The sequence below is a fragment of the Epinephelus moara genome, chromosome 9 (assembly GCF_006386435.1).
Source record: "Epinephelus moara isolate mb chromosome 9, YSFRI_EMoa_1.0, whole genome shotgun sequence".
NCBI lineage: Eukaryota > Metazoa > Chordata > Actinopteri > Perciformes > Serranidae > Epinephelus > Epinephelus moara.
Window position 1 is genome coordinate 29,343,776 of NC_065514.1, and position 18,474 is coordinate 29,362,249.

The 18,474-nt window shown below is 40.7% G+C and overlaps 1 protein-coding gene across 13 annotated transcripts in view; it reads right to left on the reverse strand.

Moving 5' to 3' along the window:
• Window positions 1-18,474, reverse strand: part of LOC126395228 (formin-binding protein 1) — a 69,319-nt gene that overhangs the window by 23,203 nt on the left and 27,642 nt on the right. For all 13 annotated transcript variants that reach the window (XM_050052524.1, XM_050052530.1, XM_050052529.1 and 10 more), the window contains exons 3-7: window positions 17,378-17,434; window positions 16,476-16,623; window positions 8,270-8,332; window positions 6,500-6,604; window positions 565-693 (exon numbers count right to left, since the gene is read on the reverse strand). In XM_050052524.1, the coding sequence (XP_049908481.1) occupies window positions 565-693; window positions 6,500-6,604; window positions 8,270-8,332; window positions 16,476-16,623; window positions 17,378-17,434 (502 nt within the window). The remainder of the gene's footprint in view (window positions 1-564; window positions 694-6,499; window positions 6,605-8,269; window positions 8,333-16,475; window positions 16,624-17,377; window positions 17,435-18,474) is intronic.

Genomic DNA, 18,474 nt, shown 5'->3' on the forward strand with positions numbered 1-18,474 from the left:
TTGAGGCGTCAAAGATGTGACACACCATTTGGGAAATCTCTTATGAACTTTACGTGCTTCTAAATGTTTGACCCTGTGAAGTGGAGAAAAAGGTCATGAATCTGAGGAAAACCTCCTAACACTGTCATTCCAAGCTCACAATCTGTCAAAAATATAACACTAAATTTCTTGTGCAACATAACTGCACAGTTCATAATGACGGCTTGTTATCCTCAGTGTTTCCCACATGTGGAGGATTTATTTTTAGTTGTCTACCCAGAGGGGAGTGGGGGTGGTGGGCCCAAACAACATTGAATTCACAAGCTAACTAATGATTGCACATGAATGCACCATTCTGGCAGGCTTTTCAATCAGTCGGCACTTTCAGCCTCATTTGCACAGAGAGTTTTGAAAGATAGAGAAGATAAACACAAAGTGCCTGGGCGGAGGCAAACCTATTTGGGTGGGCGCCCTAAACAAATTTCAAGTATGGGAAACACGGGTTAACCAAATTTGTGGGTTTGTTTAACAACTACGTACATGGACAAATCGGATGAAATAGGCCACATGTTGTGGTGCATTTACCTGGAATATGTTGGGTATAACTGTGTAGTAATGTTCATTCTGCTCCTGGTTGAACTTTTGCAGGTAGGCGGAGTAATCGCTCTTACTGTCAGCAGCCATCTGGTGCCTCATCTGAGCTTGCTGTCGTGCCTGAAGAAAACACACAAACATGCACATCAGAGACGTGCTCTCCTCAATGAACATCCGTGTCCCCTGATTAACACAGACATATGGGTTACACTCTCTCTCACACACACACACACACACACACACATACACAGCCAGAGCATCAAAATCTTCATGAGTTGACACATTTGTGCATACAAGTGTTCATGCATGCACATGTACGCACATAAACATAGAGGTCGCGGACGCGCGGTCACAGGTGCAAATCCAAGTTGGGCAGCAGCAACAGCCTTTGGCATTAGACTATGTAGGCCAGACCAAACATATAAAAAGAGAAACAACAGCCTGCACTGGCTACAGAATGGAGGGATTTGGATTTTGATTGCCCGCCCAGTCTGGCGTATCTCTGCTGTCGATAATGTTGATTATTTTAAGCTAGTTCAGTCTCAGGGAGGCAAGGCAGGCAGTCAGAAACACAGCAGGAGCAGCCTATTACAGATCCAAGGCAAGCAGATGGAGATGAGATTATCTCAGCTAGACAGCATGTGGGGTGTGTGTGTATGTGTGTGTGTAGCTAAGTACTCATATCTGTTTCCTCTTTCCATGAGATCTGAGGCCTGTCCGCACATACATAGCGGTTTTCACTAGGTCATCTATAACAAAGAGTCACCTTCGAACCTGTGATTGCACTTATTCAACTGAATGCAGATGCATGGGAAAAACTGCAGCCGTAAAACTGTGCAGGGCAGAGGAGGGAACATAACCCTGATCTGTCATAGTCCTGAGGGAAACATTTCGAGGACTTCATCCAGTTTTCACCCACACACCAATCTGAGGCAAGAGTCGAGTCCCTCACACTCACACACATGTGGGTAAGTAATAGATGACATACTAGAAGGAAAGGAGGACATCAGAGCGGAGACACTCGTCAGACACAAAGGTACATTATTTCCAGCACAGTACCAGTACCTCGGGCGGAAAATGATAGTCACAGCCTTAAAAAAAAAAATAAAAAAGGAATGTGAAATCCAGAGAAAAGCTAAAAAGCACATGTGAAAGTCCAGATGTTTGAAATCTACGTGCAAGCGTGCATTAAGGATATTGTGCTGTGCTGGTGTAGGTGCATGCAAAGTGATGCTGAATGTGTTTAGAAATGATGAGGGGTAAACATCATCGCCATGGTAACATGGAAGAAACTTTGTAACAAGCTGCTGTGCCTGCAGCAACATGACATCCTGTTGTCATTTTCTGGAAATTACCTGTTTTTTCAGTCAGTCACACATATGCATGTGTGTATTTATATATGCATTGATACCTAGTATTTATCTCTATAAAGATCTATCTATCCAAAAAAAAAAGTTTTTCTCGCATCACACATATAAACCTGTAAAAGTGTTGAGCAGAAGACAGCGAGACAAGCCACTGTACAGGGAGCAGATCACAGTCAGACAGGACAGGGGCATGTTAACAGTGACCCGGTCGAGGTCTGTGTCAGACTCTGTGGGAGAGCATGTGTGTGTGTCGAGACACAAGTCAAGACAGTGTGTGTTCCCACAGATATAACCCGCTCTTTCCACCGCACCTACCTTGTGGGAACTTCGCTTCAAGGCATGGCATAAAATAGATATACAAACACACACAAACAAAACAAAAAAAAGGATTGTTAGCCGTTTCCAGCTAAATAAGAAGTTGCCATAGATGCACTTCCTGGACCACCAGGCGTGTCATCACTCAAAAGGGGAAGCTGGTATCAGGGTAAGCAAATACAACTACAACTAAAATACTGGTATTGTAAACTGCAGTCTTAGTGTTAGTAGAGGCATAAGAGAGAGGTGGAGGGAGGCCGCTGTGTTATTTTTCTAATTCTTTATGACTGAGGATCTCCATAATAGGGAAGTCTGTGAGTGTGTGTGAGGGCCGGGGGTCCCTCAAAGAACTGTTGACAGGCTTTGTGGATATCTGGGCCATGAATCCAAACCCCAAATTGAGGGGATTTGTTTGCCAGAGCAGGAGAGGGAACACTTAGAGGTTTGCTCCAGCTGCAGAGAAAACCACAATACCTCAGCTCAGCAAACAGCAGCTTTTTGGCATTACACATCACAGAAGAAAGCAACTCCTGGAGTCAAAATATATCTATTCAATTATTTTTTACTGTTACTGACAAGTACTAATGGAAACAGACACAAGCAATCACACACAACTATGCTTAAAATACGTGTAAAGCCTTTTTTTTTTCTCTCTTCTCTTCTTTGCCTATCATGCATCTGTTCAGTCCAACTCAGACCTACTTCCACCCCTATGACTCAAACACAAATACAAACTAGGCTGAGGTTGTGACATGTCATTCCTTCTGAACAATACAGAAAATATGCCTCTGCAAACAAAGTTACACACTGAGACACATGATCTGTTCTTTCCTGTGCCTTGGTTTTATGATCAAATCTGTTTATTACCAAAAAAAGACAAAATATTTTTGACTTTCAACCATGATGCAGCAAATGTAATGATAGAAGTGCACTAGCACCTATATAGCCGTCATGATACTGAGCTAAGGAGCTTTTGACCCAAAGCACGTGGAAAAGTCATGAGGCGTCAAGTGTCTAAACCACAGACAGACACAAGTGACAGACACTAGAAACAAAATACACAGACGCACACACTTCCTTTCTCTTCTTACATACATCCGCACATTAACACACATTTTCTAGACTCTAGTCACAAAATCATGGTGGATAGAATTGATACCACAAATGAACTTTTAAAAAATGTGGGAGAAAAATCCAATCATCTACCACAGTGACTGTCTGATACAATACAATTCAGTCTTTTGTATTAAGTTTTACATCTGAACAATGGAAATCTGAGTAGGTGAAAAAGAGACCTGAGGACAGTCAAAAAACCCACACAGAAAAGAATAGCAAATGAGAAAGTGATTATTTTAGCAGTGATCTACACATTGGCAAGCAGGGTGAAAAACATACATGTTCATTCTGACTATTAAGGTACGTGGTATTGTTTGCCACAGCGTCTTATTGTGTGGCCTTTGAGCTTCAAAGGTGTGTTAAGTGACTGTTTCTGAATAAAAGTACGATACAGATGGTTTTGTTTTAGCCCATTAACAATTCTCATATTGTTAACATAGCCGCTTTCCATTTTTTAAATGCCTGACAGAGTGAGATTTATTTCCAGCTTTCATTACAGTCTTTCATCTATATCCCTACAGCTTAAAAATAAACTTGCAGAGACTCCATTGTGCTTATGCACATAATGAGTTATTATAAGGTAAACATTCTGTCACCTTTATATTTTGCTTTCAAGAAAACTCTACTCGTTCTAAGATAAATCAGAGGCCTATTGGAGAGAGAGATATTGAAAAGCATCAAGGGCCATGTTGTCAGAAAATAAAACCTTACAGGAAATTAACTGATTATTTCTCAGGCTGAGTCCTATTCGTACAACTGTGGCCATTCTCACTATGTGTCATAATAACTTCACCAGCATTATTATAGAGACTAGGAAAGCAAGGGCTTGAGTGAGTCTCCTAAAACTTCCCAAATAACCTCCAGTTTTATGGAAATGGTGATGAGTGCAAAGTTATTTTGAACCATAGTAACAATGACTACACTGGTAACATTAGGGCTATGTTCACTTTACAAGCAAATGTGGCCCAAATTCTATTTTTTTTGGCTCTCACTTGACACAGATCAGATTTTTCAGAGTAGTGTGGACATAGAAATCCAGTTTTGTCCAATCAGATCGGGGTCACTTTCATTTGTGGTCCTATGTTCGATACATATCTGATCAGTGGTCATTCGACCGCTGTGAGAATGGTCATATTGGACTTCATGTGTTTTGCCCATACATCCATGGTTTTTCATACTTCACTGTGCAGGTGCAGATCACAGTGATGGGGCAGTCTGTTGAAACTAATGGAGGCTTTCATGACTGTACTGCTGCTGCGGCAGGCTGCCTGTGTCGTCAGCCTATAGAGCCTCACTGCCAGACAAGCCCCCTTTTGAGGGGGCTTGCCTACATTTTGAGTCCTGTCAACGTTGTGGTGATGTGCCAATAGAGATACCAGAATGTATCCCCAGACATCCTAAAGTTTTGGAGGAACTGTTCCTCAATGAAACCCTACACATCACAGCCCCTCCACTCCTAAGTCCTCTCCTGGCTACAACCACACCTCTCTCTACAGGAGTAGCTGCTAATAAAGCTAAAGCTATGGCTTTGGTGCTCTTTCGTCTTTTCACCCTTATCCTTAACATATGTTATTTGTCACTTGTCATTCAACCTCTGCAGCAAATCATACATGAGATGAAGCTTGCATCGACAAGTCATTCATTATTTCCCAAATGCCTGTTTTGCAAATGTGACAGGGTTTTTTTTGTTTTGTTGTTTCAATGCAAATGTGTGTGACATTATTATTTGCATGGGAGGCGTTTCAGGCCAGAGATCTGTTCACACTGATGTCAGATATGGGTCACTTCAAATATTAATGTGAATAGTCTAGGCAAAAACATCGAATCTGGGGAAATTATCAGAGTTAAGCATTGAGCCCTGTAATGTGAACACTCAATTTTCCTTTAAATAAAAAAGAAAAGAATATATTGTAAAATGTGGTAGTTTACTTTCGTGCTTTTTTGCTTAACAGTAAGTGGCTGTTCTGTATAAAATTCTTATTGTCAGATCATCCTGAAGTAGAATTTTGATGGCATGAATGGGGATTAAAAGTCACCAGAAAAAGGTCAGCAGAAATTATCCTGTAGGGTTGGGTGTGACATTTATGAGGTATCAGGCATATTAAAGAGGTATTTATATTAAAGCTTTGCACAAACACAAACAGTGATACTAACTAAATGAGAGCAAAATAATACAGCACTGAATGCTGTGTAATGTATGAGTCTTTCATGCTCCAATAAATGAAAGAACTGTCATCAGACACAACACCACTCTTGTTTCAAGACTGGTTTCTTGAGCTGCTGTGCCGGGTCTTTCCAGTTGAGTTCAGTAGTTAGCCTAAGCCTATTGTAGCTCTTTGGCTGTATGTCCAGAGTGCAGAAAGGCTCTTTATTCCAGCCTATATTTGCATAATAATCGGGTCTGAACTGTGTCAACTCCGCGCCTGAGCTCTGCTCCAACAGCTGATGAAGCAGCAGGAGCACGCGCTGCTGACCCATGATGCCTTGCGGGCGTGGGAGCTGTGTGGGTTAAAGGCTGAGATTTTGAGGGCTCTCTTAATTGGTTATGACAACAGGAAATGACATCAGCTACAGGCCTAGGGGGCTCTGTGTCTGCCAGTCCTGAGAATCGGATGATCGCTGCGTGTTGAAGAACATGATTCTTCTTATAAGACCAAACTATATATTTAGATTCTTTACAATGGAAAAGCAAAGCCAACTAAAATCCACAACACACATAAACACACACAAATACCACCATGGACACAAAGTCCTCTCTGTTGCTAGGGCCTGTACAGCACAGCAGAGTGTCTGCTCTACAGTGATAATGAGGACTCACTGCTGCTATCAGCTTTGTTTAGCAGCAGATCACTGTGCTGCTGAGACAATGCCAGCTTTTACACACAGTCCAGGGCATCAAACACACGGCCACTCAATCTTTGCTGTCTTTCAGGCTCAGTGGAATGAGGAGTCAGGGCTTGGGGGGCATGGAAGGGGAAAAATAATATTAAAAAAAAAAAAAACTGCAAGGAAAGGGAAGGGTGCTAAGTGGGAGGATGACGAAGGCCAGGCAATTGTGTCAAGCATGGAGGTTACAGGACGAGCTTGCGTGATTAGTGGCTGCTGCACGGGTGTGAGATGATACGTACCTTCTCCACGTCAGCCTTAGTCACGTTAATGTCAGCATCCATCTTCTCAAAGTATTGCTGTGCTCTGTCTGCCTCTTTGCAGTCTCTCTCAAACCTTCTTTTACACTGAAAAAAGAGAGAGAAACAAATTCAATTTGGTCACTGATGTTAAATCAGTCATTTCATGCCATGAGCTGTAGCAGGAAACACTCTATAACTTGACCTTTAAATGAGCATGGTAATGAACGTCATAACATGTACATATACGTCATATAGATTTCTGGTGCAGCACTGTGTGCGGCAGAGGTCAGTCTATGCCACTGACACAGCGATGGGGGTCTGTCAAAGTCTGCAGCCTGCAGATTAAATAAATGTTCATAGTGGTCATTTGTGTACTGAAAAACAAGCATTCATTCAACCCTCTTTCGACCCCTCTAACTGAACAATCAGTGTTTGTTGGGCCAGCGTGCACTCTGAACTACGCCTATCTGCCTCGCACACAATGGGATCATTGAACGCTCAGCAAAGTTTGAGGAGGACAAGGCAGTTATGCATCTCTCTCACACTCTGTCTCTCTCCCCCGTCAAAGGGGCCAGGCAGAGATAAGAGGTGGTGTTCTGTGCAATCTCTTTTTAAACTCCTTCACTTAAACAAATAATACAGACACTCCTGGATTTAATCTTATCTAGGTCTTGAGCTAATCTTGAAATTATACAGTAATGTTTTCTAAATCAATGTTATTCTGGCCTACTATTAACAAATGAAAAGACACACAAGTGAAACTTACTTTTGTATTTCTACTTCAGCATTTTCACATTTGTGGTCTCCCGGTCAGGGAGGATAACATAAATCATGCAATAACACATTCATTAAAAGCACCTGTAAGCTTTAAACCAACATTATTTATTATTTATTTATATATTCAATTCATGCTTTAAACCACTGCCCTGTTTCCATTTTGAGTAAAATAAATGGCACATTGTACAAGGTCTATGATGAAGACAGAACAGGAGGTCCCTCAGGGCTCTGTACATGGTCCTCTGCTAATGTTTTCTTTGTTCAGTTAGAAACAGACAGTTTGCTCCCTCAGCTTTTGATGATGATGTACTTAATAGTCACACTGCTCCTCAAGTGTATCACATGGCAATGGTAGGCCTTGATGTATTTGATGCATGATTTAATGAATACCTAAAGCAACTTAAAGCACAAAGCTAAAATGTAGTTACTGTAGTCTTGTGTGTGTTGTTCTCTTTGAAAACATACAAACATAGGCCATGATATATAGACAAATACTTCATCTTTTTGTCATAACTGAGGCTGGGTTTTGACAACCAGCTGATTTTGAAAAAAAAAAAAAAAGCCAAAATACCCGCATTCGTAGGTATTGGAGCTGATAAATCCAAATATGTCACATCACCCTTTAAACCTCTCATCCCTCATTTGCATTACCAAAAAGCAATGTCAAAAACATTGAGATAACATTAACAAACACTGTTTAAAATAATATATGTCACCTGTAGCAGATATAATTAGCTGCAGCTAATAATGTTCTGATTTATTAAAAAATGTAACTTGCATGATTAAATAATTTTTGATGTTTGAAATAATCATACTAGAAATTAAAATACAGAAGAGTTTTAGTGAAAAAGTGAACTGCAGAAGTGTGGTATGAAATAATTAAAAATGTGTTTATGTTCTACTTTCCTCTCTCTCTGAGTCACTGTACCAACAATCATCAATAACTGCTACGAGAGAGCAATGGTAGTAGTGCAAAATAATGGGGTCACTTACTGATTCCAGCTGTTTCCACGAGCTCTCAATGTGTTGCTGTGCCTTACGCCCATCATGGAAGTGCTGTCACAAGAGTTGGGAAAGGAAAAAAAATATTAGAAATATTATCATACAATTCACAAGCTTAGGGGATTATAAAGCAGGTGACCTTGACATAGTAGGGATAATAAATTAGAAGCAATTGGAATGGGAGTCTCAACCATACTATTAAACACTATGGATATTACTCACACTGTGACAGGGAGGTATTAATGTGAGCTGAGAAAGTAGGGCAAATTCAAATAGATACTACACTGTAGCGACATTAAATATTATGACCACATAACCCACAGGCTTAACTCTTGGAGAATTGTAAAAGCCTGAGCATATGGCTGTAAGTCAGTTTGATTGAAGAGCAGTCGAATCAAAACCCATCAGTTTAACACAGGTGCACCAAGAAAGACCAGTGCTACAACTCCACCAAAGATTAAGTACCAATACTAAAAGGCAACTGAGTGAAGGTTTGTACTAAGTATTCCAATAAAATAAAAAAGGTCAAACATACTGTAGATCAAGTAACAATGACAAACAGTGGACTAATATAACAGTGTGGTAAAGCCAAACAGACGCTGCTTTTATGAGGCTGCAAAGTCACATGTCATGTACAGAGCATGGTGCCAAAGGCAAGGTTTGTGTTGTTAAAAAATAACTGTCCTCTGTGCTTTCTGCCAGCACCTAATGCATACATAAGAGATGCACTAATTCCATGAGCTCAGTACAAACGATATGAATGAAATCTGCACATTTCTTTAACAAGGAATATCTAAACAGAAGAGCTTTACAAAAATGTAGTCATTCCTTAAGGCTTCCTTATCTCAACAACTACTGAACATGTTCCATTGAAATTTGGTAGACATACTTGTCCCCCCATAGGATGAATTGTAATAACTTTGGTAATCTTCTGACTTTTCCTCTAGTGCTACCATGAGGTCAATATTATAAACTGTCCAATATGTACGTTTATGGACATATACATGCAACAAAAATGATGATCAGCCTCAACTGTTGTGGTTCAATGGTCAGGAAAGTGGGTCAAAAGTCTGCTTGCTCAAAGCCAATTTTTACTTGCCATTATACAAATAGTTTTATTTATTGGCGGTTATCAAACAACAAAGACAAAGCAGCGGCAAAGTTAATTGTCATGAAAATTTAATCCCTTTTATTGCCCTTGTTCTTACACTTGAAGCAAACTACACAATATATAGTTTGAGTTTCGCCCATATCCTCTAATGCCACCCTACTAAATTCCTGTTTCCAGGATAACTTCAGCTCAAAAAATGTGTTCTTTCCCACCACCATTTCCTCAAAAATGCCATATCAGTACTATGCATGCAACTCTCATCAGAAATGAGAAGCATAATAGCTCAAAAAAACGACGCGTTTAGTTCTTTTTTTATCACGTTCCTGATCAAGAAAGTGAGCTGCTGGATTTACTGGCCCAATGTGGCATTTTACTTGCCCTGAGTAATCTTTATTGTTAAGCCTTAGCTGTTTTTTGTTTTTAGTGAAAATTAGCAAATGTTAGCATGCTAAAATAAGATGGTAGGAATGGTAAACATTATACCTGTTTAATATTAACATGATCATTGTCTTAAGCTCTTTTGTTAAACAAAGAACACATGTTCTTACTGTTAATAACACTATACTGATTAACTTCTTTGTGGGTTTTTAGGTCTGTTATTGGCCTGCCCCCGAATGAACATCTCCACTTGATACATGCAACAGTTGCACCCGAACATGACAGTTACAACCGTTAGATGAGAAAGTATACAAAACATAGAAAGGCTAACTGAAAAAGCAAGACCAGTAATGATAAGTTTACACATACCATGAGATAAAACATAGGATGCTCACCAGGAGCTAGATATTGTAATCTAGGGGGAGACACACAGGTCACAGTGGATTTTGGCACCATTAAGTGTGGCATATTCGACAATGGCTAGGTGGCAGCTGCTGGTCTGAACTCACACAGCACACACACTGTGTGTTTTTGTAAAAGGCCTTACTTGGCCTATCTCACTCCAGGGGACCAGAGCACTTGGCCCGGAGGCAGAGCACATCACTCTACAGCTCTCTATGTGGATCACAGCCAGACACCCGAGAAACACACTGAAGCCCCAATTTTAAACCTTTTTTAAATTGCATTGCAATTACTCATAAAGCATACAAATAATTCCTACATTTCCTGCAGTCACGTTAATTTGCCAAAGCATCCAAAAAGAATCAAATTAGAGTGAAAATGACACACAGACTTGACTATCAATGAGATATCCCCTTGGTTACGCTGACTGCGGAAGCTAGGGTCAGTAGCTGAGCTGAATATCGATGCTGCCATTCAATAACAGAACCAGGCCATTATAAAGAACAGAAAGCTTTTGCTTGTACTTCTCTTGAATTTCAGTGCGCTGGATAGCACAAGGAAGTCCTCAGTATTCTGCTTACTAACTCAGAGGTACTAGCAAGAGATGTGAAATTAATACTGATGTAGGAGGCCCTAAAGGTTAATCCCACCTGTATAACACTGGACACTGAGTGGAGTTAGTGAGAATGTGCCCTGGTTTACCTCACGTAGTCGCACTTCTCATTTCCCAAAGTTTCGAGGGAAGCTGAGTAAAATAAGGAAGTGCTCCAGTGTTTCAGAGGAAGTATTTCAGCTGTAACAGAAAATGGGACATTGTGGAGCCTTTAAAGTCGGTCCAGGGTCTAATCAGGAGTTTTGTTTTTTCAACCGACCCTGACCTTCAAATTCCTGTTCAATGAGAAGAATTTTATTCAGTGATGAAAACATGTCTTACTAAATGATGATAAGATACAGTGGAGATACCTCGAAGCCTTTTCACGACACGCAGCAGCAGACTGGGTGACATCATTGTTACTGTGGAGCATTCTTTCAACCAAATATTTGTCTCCATAACAACATATCTGAAAAATATCCAGACTTGCGTGCTGTCTGCGTCAACAAATCTTCTATCACTATGAAGATAAACAAACTACGCTGACAATCTTCCCCAAACAGCTCGATCAGATTCACAAGATCCTGCTGGAGGATGAAGATCTACAGACCACGACCAAGAAATGTGAGCTCTTTCACTTTCAAACATGATAAAAACGAGTGCATCATCGTTTGTGACAAACAGCCATCTGGCATGCAGGTATAAATGCTGCAGCCATTTAGGCAGATGCTCTGCAGTGTTGGCCTCAGTGTTTAAATTCGTAGACTGCAGGATACCTCTCGGCCCATCCAGCCCTTCTGTTCAACACAACAAAGAGTAGACACACCCCATCTTTCTTTATCCCTCTCAGTAACAGCATGTGACTGCTAGCACTGTCCAGGACATCTGGGGTACTTCAACAGGTCGCTGACCTGTAGCTGCCACTCTCAGTTACCCAGACAGCGCGACAGAGAGAGAGAGAAAAAAAGCTGGACTTAACATGCTAACAGATTTCTGACTTCAGACTCCAAACTTTAACTACATCGATATGTTAACTGTAATAAAAGTGGGACTGGAAAGTATGATTACTATCCATCCAGGCACATTAGATCAGCAGATCTAATGTTTACTTAATAATGAGAAACAGGATGGCTGCCTGTGCTATGACTACATTTTCATAGAAAAAGGACTTACTCTTGCTGGCCCCTGCTCTTGTGCACCTCCTGGTACAACACAGACCACCACACTCCCTCCAGGCACCCTAACAAGCCCCTCCAGGATGTTGCGATCACAACAATTGATGCCAATTCAACCAGTCCCTGTGAATTCTGTCTGACTTTGCAATTTTGTCCAATCACAGCAACTTTTCCACAAGTTTGACCAACCATCATTGTTTCCTATGAGTTCATCAATTATAGCAGTCACCAACTTAGATCACCAAACCCACTTCCTTGTCTGTGGCTGTGAAGATGCAGAGATGTGCGACACGAACGTCTTCACATTTACCAACAAAAATTACTGCTAAAGATCATACGAGGCAATTCCCTCATGCACAAAAGCAGGGGTAAACTGTTTTGCACCATGTGCAACGTCGTGGTGGCACACAAACGAAAGTCATCACTTGACCAACACTTTTCTGCCACAAAACACATTGCAAAAAAAAAAGCCTAAACCTATCGCAGTTTTAAAAAAAAGTTGCCTTGTAATCAGGCATGTTAGGCCGCAACAATCTCTGCCAAAAAAAACGCAAAACCCTGGGGGACTAATTAACACTTAAACCAAGGCATAAATAAAAGATGTATTACTAGATAAGGTTATAAACGACGTTACTTCTGTTATAGATTTCAGTCAATCCAGTTCCGAAAGACGGAATCTTTCTCTGCATACACACAAGCACTGCTTCTATTACAGTCTACAGTTTGCCTTATCTGCCACTGTACTCTCTAGTGTCATCCTTGTACCTGACTGAGCTGAGGTGAGACAGACATGCTCTGATAGGGCTGGCTGTGGCATACACTCTGAGTGACTCACAAGCTGTCCCTTTCATGTACACATTCATAAACTGAGACATACGGTGAGAGCAAGACAATGTCTGACAAATAAGACCGGAATGAAAACTTCGCTCCAGCACCACATTTGCACTTGTGAGTTTACATGTGTGAAGAGGTGCACATGTACATCTGTGTGCACAGAAACGAGCTTTCACTGATCTGTTAGTCATTTATTGACGTGACTTGGTTCATAGGAATGTGCACCTGCAGTCCAGCACAGTTGTCAACACACATATATTCATTAGGTACCAGAAATAGCCGCAAGTCATACAAGATCTACGGACTGAAGAGATGATTAAACCTCATGAGAGCTCCACTGACTTTTCCTCCTCATGTTTTTACCATTAGGCGACGGTTCAGACGGAGTATTATTGCAGAGGTAATTCATACTGAAGTATTCTGGATTGAGATGTGTATGCAGCAGCTATGGGAAGATCCAACAATCAACCCTCCCTCTCTGCTTCCTATTTGTCCACTCAACACAAGAAGGCATTTGAGGCCACTCAAGAGAGACACATTGTTCCTCCACTGTGCTTGCAGCTCACTTCTCTGCCCCCTATGAGACAAATGAGGACTCTGCCAAACCCACCTAATGATATTTTACAGTGCATTATAGTTTTTAGCTGACTTTTCGTTAAATGTAACACTTAATTTCCATGCCCTGCTGGCTGAATGAGATGTATTCTTTTTTCAATTTTTCTAGCTGGTTGAACATGTCACATCGAAGCAGGATGAGACAGATAGTACTCCACCAAAAAATATAATTATGTGCTGTGCTGTGGGTGCAAGTGGATACAAAAGAGCACAGGCTGAACTTTCCCTCAAGTGGACTCCTTTAGCAACATGTTATAAATACAGTGTAGTAACATTTGTAAATGTTACAAGGGTTACAGTAAATGGGACATCTCTGGAGGTCGTGCTGAGTCTTTAAGGGTATTTATCAGTCCTTATTAGAGAGGATACCTAAGCCCTGTGATCAGAGGCCTGGTTAGGACAGCAGCATGCTGACCAAACACCTTATTATGATTCCTCAGCACAATCACAGTCCTGTGAGACTTAGGCCTTTCATCCCATATTAACTCTGCCTGCTCTTCATTATTGTCTATCATACTATTAGGCTACAAACAAGCAATGCTGGTCAAATGAGGTCATGACATATTTTGATGTTCCTTCCTTTACAAATTAAATTTAAAGAATGAAATATGTTTGCATAACACAATAAATTGAACAGTCTGACCTCTAAAGCCAGGTTCCACTTTTGTAAAAACAAGTATATCTGCCCTAAAAGAAAATCCTTTAAGACAACATTCTTGGCCTCACCTCCTGTGCCACCCCAAGCTGAGCTTAGCAAGAGGTTCACTCAGGGAAATAGCAAAGTGAGGTGAGGAGAGTTACAAAACAGCCCCACGTGAGCAACTAAATGAGGTATTATTTTTCTTTCTCCCTCTGGTTTGTAGTTTGGATTTTACCTGTGCAATAAGCTCTCTAAAACCCAGGATGTTTAGGCCCTGACCCCCATCTAATCCCACTGTCTGGAACTGACTGCACAGCTCTGCCTGACACAGACTCAAATTAAAAAGCTGCAACAGAAAAACACAGAGGCCACACCCACACTAATACGTTTCGATTTAAAAAACAGCTTTTTAAAAAGAAAATGATCTCTGTACACACAAGAGTTTTAGAAATAATCTCCATCTCTACAAACATGCCTGAAAACACATATCACATGACCATACACGCAATGCACTCTGGGCATTGTCTACTCTTGGTTGATTGCTGAGTGGAAAACAGATTCGATGTCACTGCTAAGAAAATATGGCGACATATTAGAGCGGTGCTGGGAGCATTATCCATCGCACAGGAAGCCATGGCAATGGGACATGAGTATCAACACATCACGGAAAAAATCACAAAAGCTATGTGGACCTGGCTATAGTGTTTTGGCTTGACACATCATGACTGTTAAGACTCAATTAGGAAGGGAATATGAGTGTCTGAACCATTGTTTTCAAAAGCCCAGAGTTTTCAAACTAGACGCCAGGTGTAAATGTAGCAATAGTTAGTGTAGTGGAGTTAACAGTTAGTTAGTCTGTGTGGATGTAGCCCGAGTGGTAAAAATTAATTTGAATGAAACCAGAGAAAAGAATAACCAGATGCTGGGGAAGTCCTGAGTAATGACGGCTTTACAAACAACTTTCAGAATATTACTTTTTCTAATAGTGTTACAGACAGGCTCACTATGAAACCTTGAATGTTGTAAAAGAAAAAAGAGTCAATTTTAATGAAGAGCTTTTTCTTTGTATCTTTGGGCTTGTATCTTAGTAGCCTTTTAACACTTAATTATGTCAAAGAGCATCATTCTCGATTATTCATGAGAGTCTTTGAATAAAAAATTAAAAAGAAATAAAGCTAAATGGGCTACATTTACCCTACAAGGACACTGTTCTGAATACGACTGAGAAACTATTTGCTCAGTGTCTTTTATATGAAATGATCTTCTGTTCAGAAAAGACACTGAGAGTTATGGGGCCATGCTATGAAGGGAAACTCCCCGGCGCTGGCGAACTGAAGGCTTCTTTAGTCAAGAGCAGCAGACACATGACAAACTAGGAGAACAGAGGGGACACAAGGAGAGAAACAGGGACATTTGTGATTAAAATAGAGGAAAAGTCCAGAGACATGAAGGGGAAGAGGGGTGTCAGAGGGACATCCTGCAGCCTCAGGACAGCACGGGTCTGCCCATGGACCCTCTGTCTGGACACTGGAGATACAGATGCTATGTCAAGCCAAACAAAGCCTGGCTAAACCAAAGCCAAAAGAGCAAAACAGGCCTGGAGGGGGTGGATGAAGCATTGGAAATCCCCGTTCTCGCTGCGTTTTGCTGCAACTAAAACCAAGTTGCAAATCAAAACTGATCACTAATAATGCAACCCAGGGCTTCCTGTATTTTGACAAAGTAGTGAATACAGCAGCAGAGTTGTCACCAGTTGTGCATATTCTACACATACTCTAAAAAAGGTCACTCTGCCTCTGAGCAGCCCTCTGGTTTTGGTTTTCCACTCCAGTTCCCTCAGCTGGACTACCGTGACATAAGAGCCCATGACAGATTTTTCAGAAAGTACTTTTTTTTCCAGCTAGATAGCTTTCTCTCTGCTCCTCCAACAGCTCTATGGATTTTAATGGGCACCACACTGTTATCTATGAATCATGCGCTGCAGGTCCACCGCTCTTCCAAATCACTTTGTAATGGTGAGGACGAAAGTGACTTCAACATTTAAGAATAGTGTGCGGTGCACCAATCTTTTGTAATATGGTTTATAAAAGAGAGAAATAAGCCTCTAATGATAGAGAGACGATGACTTTGTTCCATAAAAAGGACTCAGTCAGTCACGTTCTGCTCTTCTGGCAAGCCTTTGGGTGTATCTATATTTACTCAGCGATGACCTCAGTTCATGCAGAATAGAGTATGCAGAGGGAATGGGCTACTTAATTTCTTGTAAGCCAGTGTGTCTGTTTTCTTTTACAGAATCCACGTCCGTTTGTCTAAAGTTAATGTTTGATTTAAAACACTGGCATGAGGAGAATGACACAATGATGTGAATAAAATTACAGAGAAAGAACTAAAAATAACACGTTGGATTAAAAAAAAGCACAACTTAATGTGAATGTAAAAACATATCTCACCGATTTTCTCTCGGCCTTGAGCTCCTGCAGGTAGCGTGAAAGCTCAATGATGATTTGAGACGTCAGGTTCTCCGCTATGACCTCATGTTGACCCGCGTAGTCATTTAATTCGTTAAGTGTCGTCAGGAAGGCTCGACAGAAGGTGTACCTGGTTAGACAAAGGAAATGACGTCAGAAGAAAGGCAGTATTAATACAGGGACATCTTTAAAGAAGAATTTGACGTTCTTGGGAAATACCCTTATGGTTTTCTGGCAGAGTTAGGTGAGATACAAAGCTACAGCTAGCATTAGCATACGGTTAGCTTCGCTAAGCACTGAGACTGGAAACAGGAAGAAACAGCTAGGGTTGACAGATTGTCCAATAACAAATTCTGACTGACTGTGAAAACATAAATTTCTCATTGAGGGGGGTGACTCCTCTACGTCTCTGCCAGAAAGTGAATACATAATCAGTTTTTTTCAAAATCAGGGTGTCTACAGGCCTCAAACACTTTAATGTAATGCTTTTTAAGACCTTTTCAAGATAAATTTTACCAAATTTAAGACAGATTTGTGAACAAATCACATTTTTCCTATTTAAACACTGCAGTTAAGTATAAAGTTAAGTGGTTTATATGTCGTCCTGAACAGAGGTAGGTTTTATGTAGGAACATGATTAATAGAGTGAGGTAGGTTAATCTACATTTTGCCAAGGTAAGTGCAAGTATGAAGTCAAAAACAGTGTCAGGTTCAGTGGTAGCTTTAAAGATTTGAAACAACAGAGATGAAACTTTTTGATGACTTTTAAGGTCTAATATTTGCAAAATTTAAGACATTTTAAGACTTTTAAAGGACCTGCAGTCAACCTGAAAATGTCAAAGTATTCCTTTAATCTATTTTATGTGCAAGATCCTTGAACTTACTTGCTCTCTTCCTCTTCTCGTGAGTTCTTCTTGGGTTGATACTTCTTTGATAAATTCCTGTGAGGACAACGAATTCAGCCTCGTCAGACATTTCTTACAGTATCTTTCCTAAGAGCACAGCCTGCAGACGGGTAGTGCAACCTTCCCATTATATTTCCCTGACACTGCCCTTATGGACCTGCCAAAGGATCATCCTGTACACCATTCAATCCAGCAGAGTGCTTTCTGCTACTTCCACTGCATCCCCCTTTCCTCTCCTCAGGACATAAATCATTGCCCCCCTCCAGGAGTATGCATGCAAAGCCAGTCACCAGAAACAAGCATGCTTTTCTTATGCAGCCATTGCCCTTGTTTTGACTCTGGCTGCATTTTAGTGACTTGAGATGAGTGCAGCATGAGGAGAGGGGGAAATAAGATGTTGTGTAAGGATGAAAGAAAACATGTCACTGTAGGAGCCGGAGCTGAATTGGTATTGATGGTAATATCCTGTGAATAACAACCTTTATTATGGTTATGTCTTTCAATGTCCTTCTCTCAACCTAGCAACTGTTGTGCTTTTTGACAGGCTTCAGTAAATCATGTCATGTTTATATCACTATGACAGTGTGACACACTCACCACCTAACTGTGTTTGAAAGCTACTCTGTCAACAGAATATAATAACATCCACCATGCTCTGATGGATTTGGGTGCAGATTGTGTACTTGTGCCTTAAGGATGCTTTGTCTAATTATAGGGCACTGTTCTCAGTTTAAAATGAACAACCAAGTGGTGCACATCCACCAAAAAACAGACAAACCCAAACAAGATGAGCCATTTATATTTTCAGTAGGACAGAGCTGAATGTTACAACAAAACAATAGGGAGTCATACGTCAATCTTCCAATCCTATTTTATGTCCTACAAGTACAGCGATTGCTTATTATTTTGTTGAGATAAATTCTGTAATAAACATCATGAAATTTTTTAACAATAATTAGTACACCACTGGAAACACAATACTCCTATCTCCTTTTACAACAGAAAAAAATAATCATTGTAAGCCAACGTCAACTGCTTTGAAAGAGCTGATATCAGTCGGTGGTAGTTGCCCTTTT